Source organism: Ustilago hordei (genome assembly GCF_900519145.1).
Source record: "Ustilago hordei strain Uho2 genome assembly, contig: UHO2_contig_08, whole genome shotgun sequence".
In the NCBI taxonomy this organism is placed as follows: Eukaryota; Fungi; Basidiomycota; class Ustilaginomycetes; order Ustilaginales; family Ustilaginaceae; genus Ustilago; species Ustilago hordei.
In genome coordinates this window covers 643,053-650,821 of record NW_024545262.1, presented here as the reverse complement: position 1 = coordinate 650,821, position 7,769 = coordinate 643,053, and the positions used below count along the sequence as shown (strand labels likewise).

The 7,769-nt window shown below is 50.4% G+C and overlaps 1 protein-coding gene across 1 annotated transcript; it reads right to left on the bottom strand.

Moving 5' to 3' along the window:
- Positions 1-3,405: 3,405 nt before the first annotated feature.
- Positions 3,406-6,423, bottom strand: UHO2_04326 (uncharacterized protein; the record flags this gene model as incomplete). The annotated part of the gene is made up of 1 exon (XM_041555999.1): positions 3,406-6,423. One exon carries the CDS (start codon positions 6,421-6,423, stop codon positions 3,406-3,408), a length of 3,018 nt encoding a protein of 1,005 aa, XP_041411933.1.
- Between the last annotated feature and the right edge of the window lie 1,346 nt (positions 6,424-7,769).

The window sequence follows — 7,769 nt, the reverse complement described above, 5'->3', positions numbered from 1 at the left end:
AGCTTGTCATTCAAGATACCAATGTATTGGTCTGAATTTATTGAACCCAGCACCAAGTGCATACCTCCCACCTGTCATGGGCCTGGATGCTCAAGAAGCAGGAGGGTCACTGGTTCATATGGAAGGAGCACAGGTATCGAAGATCTAGTCGATACCAGTAGAGAGCATGGTCATAGTGCAGTCTCCATGGAGACCATGGACTCCTATGGACTCACATGCAAAGGAGGGCCAAGCACAGCCACAAGGAGGACCAAGCTCAAGGAGCAGGCACAGCCACGAAGAGGACCAAGCTCAAGGAGCATGCAGATGGTTACCACTCAGGGGCTTGAGAGACAAGAGCCAAAGGAACTGTCACTGATCAAAGGAGAAGGAGCAGTGTCGAAGGAGTCGACACCAGGTCATGAGGAGGAGGAGCAGTGTCAAAGGAGTCAACACCATTCAGGAGGCACAGGGGTGCCAAACAAGCAGCAGGATAGCAAGGAGGAGGAGCAGTGTCGAAGGAGTTGACACAGCTCAAGAGGCACAGGGGTGCCAAGCAGGAGAGGCCCCTGAACAGTAATCGATGAAGAAGGTACTCTCTGGAGAGAGAGCAGGAGCAGCATCACTGGCGATGCTGTGAAGAGGTATATAACCATGCTTTCTCATCATCAATAGGTCGAGTGGATCCTCATCCACTCTACTCACCATATAACTAGTTATCACTTCAGCATAAGTATACATTAGTTTCAGTCAGCATAGCAGCAATCTATCAAGGTTGCTCCTCATCGTAGTGTGTGTGTTGTATCACCACTACCTGACGTCCAAAGGCGCCCATAGCAGGTTAGCAGTCCAGATCAAGATAGAACCGAAGGCAGTAGTCCACTGCGGTCCGGGGATCACTTCAAGCATCAAGTCAACACACTGGACACTCGTGTTGACGCCACCAACCTTATCACCAACACCATCAACCTCATTATCAGCAACACTCACCAACCTTATCACCAACGTCATCAACCTCATCATCATCAACACTAACACCAGACCTTGGTGTCATCATAACCGAAGCATTGATATTGATCATGCCGAGCTACCCCTGAATGGAGTGTCCACAGAGGTCAGCCAAAACCTACAATAGTATATATGATGAATGCCACCTGCTGTCACTTTGCAACTTGATAGTCACCGATGTCAGGGGTCTCGCGCCTGAAACCCAGGTCGGTCTGTCGAGATACTCGGTGACTATCAAACTGTGCGACAGCTATTGTCTCGGTATCAGTGACTATCAAGTTGTGCAGTGACAACAGGTGGTGTTCATTGTATATACTATCGTAGGTTTCGGCTGACCTCTGTGGACACTCCATTCAGGGGTAGCTCGGCACGATCAATATCAATGTTATGATGACACCAAGGTCTGGTGTGAGTGTTGATGATGATGAGGTTGATGGTGTTGGTGATGAGATTGGTGATGTCGATGGTAATGAGGTTGATGGTGTTGGTGATAAGGTTGGTGGCGTCAACACGAGTGTCCAGTGTGTTGACTTGATGCTTGAAGTGATCCCCGGACCGCAGTGGACTACTGCCTTCGGTTCTATCTTGATCTGGACTGCTAACCTGCTATGGGCGCCTTTGGACGTCAGGTAGTGGTGATACAACACACACACTACGATGAGGAGCAACCTTGATAGATTGCTGCTATGCTGACTGAAACTAATGTATACTTATGCTGAAGTGATAACTAGTTATATGGTGAGTAGAGTGGATGAGGATCCACTCGACCTATTGATGATGAGAAAGCATGGTTATATACCTCTTCTCAGCATCGCCAGTGATGCTGCTCCTGCTCTCTCTCCAGAGAGTACCTTCTTCATCGAGTACTGCTCAGGGGCCTCTCCTGCTTGGCACCCCTGTGCCTCTTGAGCTGTGTCGACTCCTTCGACACTGCTCCTCCTCCTCATGACCTGATGTCAACCCTTCGACACTGCTCCTCCTCCTCATGACCTGGTGTCGACTCCTTCGACACTGCTCCTCCTCCTTTGATCAGTGACAGTTCCTTTGGCTCTTGTCTCTCGAGCCCCTGAGTGGTAACCATCTGCATGCTCCTTGAGCTTGGTCCTCTTCGTGGCTGTGCCTGCTCCTTGAGCTTGGTCCTCCTCGTGGCTGTGCCTGGCCCTCCTTGCATATGGGCCCAGTCCTCCTTTGCATGTGAGTCCATAGGAGTCCATGGTCTCCATGGAGACTGCACTACGACCATGCTCTCTACTGGTATCGACTAGATCTTCGATACCTGTGCTCCTTCCATATGAACCCATGACCCTCCTGCTTCTTGAGCATCCAGGCCCATGACAACCGATACCGAGACAATAGCTGTTGCACAGTTTGATAGTCACCGAGTATCTCGACAGACCGACCTGGGTTTCAGGCGCGAGACCCCTGACACCACCCCTTCCCACATCATACAGCCCCAGATCATGATGGAGCTGCTGCCAAACTTGACCATCAGCCTGACAAGCTTGCTGTTGAAGCTGGCATTCTTAATCCAACAGAACTGCTTACCATCCAGTCCAAAGAAGTTGATCTTCATCTCATCAGACCATACCACATTCTTCCAATCCTCAACAGTCATGTCCTTGTGCTCATTAGCAAATTTGAAATGGGCTTTGTAATGTCTCTTGAGTAGCTTTGGTTTTTTCACTAACCTTCATGCTTTGTAATGACAGTAATGAAGTGCAGTTGGGCATGCTTTGATTTGAAACATCTCCTGCAGTGCATGACATGCTTTCCTGACTGTGGAGGTTGAATTGAGCTCAAAATAGTGATCCAGGAAGCAAACATGATGAGGCTGGAGTTTTCTCAGCTGGCCCCCCTTTGACTTTGGAACATCAGCAGAGGTACTTTTGCTGATGTGATTCACAGTAGACTTGCTCATACCAAGTTGTTCTGCAACTGAACAGATAGATTCCCCATTTTGGATGTGAAAGAGTGCCAATTGGCACCTCTCTGGGATGGTTTTTGGCATGATGGTATAGATATGATGGTGTCAGACTGGAAGTGCTGCCAGATTGCTCACAGTCATCTGATTGAGCTGAAACTTTCCACATCACTACTTTCAATGTGTATGAAGGTGCCCACCAAGTTACATTGCAAGTTTCATTGTAGTCAAAAGCTCACAAGGTCAGGAATGGAGTGGTGTCACTATTTGGGAGCATGCTCCATAAACTGTCCCACAATAAAAAAAATTTCAGCTCTTCTTCATAGCACAATTTTTTTAGTCAATGTCAATATCAATTACACAGTCTTGGAGAGAAGAAGCAGGGCTTTCAGATGATATGAGACAGTGTGGCAATACAACTTATAGCTATTGAGCATTAGAGTGATGTATGGTGACATGTAAAATTATGGGACAGTTTACGCGCGTGCTGTAGAACCTTAGGCTACACGAAACTGGAAAGGACTCAAATCAGGCAGCTGAAACTCTTCCCCTCCTCCTCCCTCCTTCATCCCCATCCCACCGAGACTAGGAGGGGTAAACTCAACCGAACTCCCGTAATCAAGTGATCCCAACGTAGCCGTCGTCAGCGGTGGAGAAAGAGAATGGTTGGAAGAGGCTCTACTTGAACTTGCGTCCGAAACCTCTGAACTGGCATGTTTAGGAGGCAGCGTTGTAGGAGTTAGAAAAAACCCCTGATTCGCATTCGCATTGTTGCAAGGGTGGGGAGAAGAGGTCGGATCCAGATCGAGGTCTGTCCAGAATGGTTGCATTCCTCCTCCGCTGGGTGTGTACGTTTGTTGCTGTGTTGGCACTGGGACGCTGAGATTCGCACCACTATCAGCGGCAGCACCACCTTCGTTGAGAATCTGCCAGCAAGATTGCCACACATCGTCGGGCAATACTGACACCTGTCCCTCCGCTCCTCCCTGATGACAAGTAGAAGCATCGGCAAGGAAAGATTCGATCGCACTAGCGTTCTTCCTGCCCAGTCCTACCTCTGCCACCTCCTGCTCGCAGCGTTGTTGCTGCTGCTTCAGTGGCGAATGTAGATCCAACAACTTCCTAACCTCCACACTTGCATCCACCGCCATAATACTTCGATTGCTCAACTGTTCCAACGCCCAGATACACTTCTCCACCCTCTCCTCCGCACTTTTGACCTCTTCCCACCTTCCTTCCCTCGCCCATCCCGCAAATGCCTTGATCTCGCTTTTTGCAACACAGGCGAATCCATGAACTGAAATTTCCGGCCACGGATCACTATGCAAGATAGTGCTGTTGGTAGCTTCGATAAAGTCGAACGAACTCGGACTGCCAGCTTTGGCCATACTACTCGCCAAACTCGAATGCTGAATAGCATAGATCAGCGCGGCGGTTTGGTTGCATACCTTGCTACGGAGCGAAGCGAAGACTTGATCGGTGTTGTTAAACGGGTCCGAAGCGGAACGGTCCATAGTAGAGACGAGCTCGACGAGGAGGATTGCAGCAAGGTTCCACTTCGTAGCGGTGATCACGTGCCAAGATTGAATGGAGGGCGGAAGTTCGGAATGGTGTGCGATACAAGAAGCGAAAAAGGGAGCGAAGGTTTCATCCCAGTGTCGAACCACGGACAACACGTGGGTGATCTGTCTCTCGATCTGTTCGGCGGGGGCTTGACGCCAATAGCTCGATTGCAGACGACCTACGTGGCGGAAGAGCAGGACCTTGATAGGGGTGGCGTAGGCAAGGGTGCGTTTGGCTTCTTCTTCAGAGCATGGCCAAGATTTGGCAAAGGTGTGCATGTTTGATTTGCTGTTTGCGGGAATTACTTCGTCCCAGATCTTGCGGAGCGGTTTTTTGCGGGTGCTGCCCGAGGTAAGGAAGCTGTCTGTTTCGGATGCAGAGGGTTGGGTGGAGAGGAGTTGGTCGGTGAGCTCTGCATCTTCATCGCCAATGACAGCGTCGTATTTGCGGAGAACGGAGAGTTCGGTATCCATCATACACCCGAACCAGTAGAGATTGTGGTAGGTGTTCTCCAGTAGTGTTGCTTCAGCTCGGCGGTGAGCAACCTGGGTGGGATCCAGGCCGGGTTCTTGAGTTGACCAGAGATCGATGCCTTTCCGCCTGAGCTGTTGGATCTTGAGACGGAAAGCTTTGAGCTTGCGCATAGCAGTGGCCAACATCATGGTACTCGCCTCTGCAGGGATCTGCCATGAGCTGGAGTCCAGCGCCGAGTTCTCATCCAGCGAAGGAACGTGTAGCTGAGAAGGATGATCATGACTCGGATCATCCCGAGGAAAAGCTTCATTGTCGGGCACTTCCCTCGGCTTTTCCGTCCAAGCGAACAATATCAGCGCAAAGACGATTCTAAAGCTCCACGCATCGGCAGCATCCATGAGTTTGTCTCTGGCCTGTTTCCACAGCGATAACCGGATCCTTGCTTCGTCCGGCCTCCATCCACCGCCAGCCTCTTCGCTTCGGTGTCTTGGCCATTGGGCAGCATAAGCGAGGAGTACAGCGTGATATGCTTCCGAAACGCGCTTCTCGACATTGCGATTGGCGTTGTCAGGTTTGAAGATGCGTTTGGAGGCGTGGTCGAGCAAGCACACCTTTTTGTTGAGGGCCATAGCCGCAGAAGAAGAAGGCGGAGAGAAGGAAGAGCAGAGGGCAGAAGAGCAGAGGAGGTAAGGCGTGGTTGCATCGGTGACCCAAACTCTGAAAGCGGATTCTGCGGCTCCTTCGTATACATTCAAAAGATCGGTGTTGAGGTGAAATCGATCTGATGATTGGGCGAGGCGGACGGAAGGGGCTGTGTTCCAAATGTCGAAACCGAGAACGTCAAAAGGCGAAGTGCCATTTGCAGTAAAAGGTGACTGCGCTCGACTTCGTACTAGTGGCCCAGCACGGCTAGCATAGCTGGAAGTGGTGGCGTGATCGAAGTCGGCAAAGTCAGCAAACGTTGTTGTCGCTGTGGTGTTGCTCTGCTTACTTCTCTTACTGTCCCTCTCCTCTCCCTCTTCACCACCTGCTTGGGAGGTGTTGTCGAGGACCTCAAATACGGCATCGACATTACCGATACTTTCCGCTACACTCTCCCTTCTTCTTTTCGCGCCTTTACTACTCTCTTCCATGGCCGCCACCATACTTTCGTCCGCCATTATTGCGGGTAGTTGAGACTGCAAGCTCTCAGCAAACGCCGCCCCAGTCAACCCACCCAGTGGAATTCCGCCAAATGAGTTGATCAAGCTGTTAAAGGTGCAAACCTGGCCTTTCTTCTTGCAGTTAGTGCATGCCACCTTGCTCGCTAACGCTTCCGCAATGGAAACGTACTGAGCGGAACAGGCACGTTTGGCTTGTCGACAACGGTCGCAGTTCTTGTACATTTTCTTGCGCGAGCGTGCTGCACCAGCGCCGCCCGCAGCAGCGCAGGTGGAAGCCTCAGCGGCTGTATTTGTTGCGTTGTTGGTTGAAGACATTGTGACGGATCGTCCCGATGATGGTGATGGTGATGGTGATGGTGATGGTGATGGTGATGGTGATGGTAATGGTAATGGTGGTGGTGGTGGTGGTGATGATGAGGCTATAGGAAGGTGCAAAGGGTGGCGATCCTGAAATGGCAGATCAGTCGGTTAGGTTAAATGAAGTGTGCGGATCGGTGGTGCCGAAGATCGCTTCTGATGGCGTGAGAAGGCTAAGTCGGTGGCGTAAATCTTAGCACCTTGTGATGACAGAGTTGGTGATAGTGACGATAAGAAAGTTGTTCGCTGTCGGAACTGGGTGAAGAGTGGCGGGCAGCAAAGGAGGCCCGATTGTAGGAAGGACCGACGAATGGATTGCGACTATATATTCTGAGACGTTCCGTCAAAGAAATGCGGGGGAATGTCGCATCTTTCGATGCTCTCCACCGCAGTCTACGAGGGGAGATGAGGGAGAGACTAAAGATTAGATTGCAGAATGGCATTTTCGCAGAGATTCAGATCAGACACACCAAACATGTCTGCCCCGCACTTAACCCCCAGTGGGGGGCAGGACCCACTTCCCAAGGTCCATGATAATGCTATGCAATGCTACATCTGAGAAAATAAAGGAGTCATATGGATAGCCTTGATAGGCATATTGAAAGCACCATTGTGGTCACAATCTGCTGAGTAGAAGCAGGTTAAGCATCAGAAATGTTTGCTAACACCTAGTCTTTGGTTGAGTTTGCCACACTGAGAGCAGGTCTTCAATGTATATGCTTCTGATTGTATAAGAAGCACTGTTGGCCACCCACATTTGTGCAGATAGCATGGATCATGAGCAACATTGTGGCAATCAATCAGCAAACAGTTGATGAAGTTGCAGTGTCCCCAGCCCAGCAGCCTCCAGTGGGTGTTTTGGTGCAAGTGTCATAGGACCAGAGGCACAGAAGGAAGAGGTGCCATGCACACAAATCGCGGAATCGGGTGAGTAGTGGGTTCTGACAGAGTTTGGCAGGATCAGTGGAATCAAGACCTTATGACAGATCTCAACGAAACCAAACAAAGGGTGCTACTCACACTGATCTCACAAGACATGCCACGAAGAAGGAGACAGTTGAGTTGATAGGGGTCAGGTGACTTCAAGCAATGGATGGTGGCAGGCACAGAAGAGCTTGCCACCCAGATGAAGTGGGGAGAGGCCCCTGAGCAGCAATGAACTCAGCATAGGAAGGTTGGTGTTGTCATCAGAGGAGAGCAAGGAACTACAAGGGGGCAAGATGAAGGAGGGTGTGTCTTGCCACTTGGATGAAGTGGGAACAACCCCTATCAACAATGAAGTCACACTTAGTCACCTCAACAAA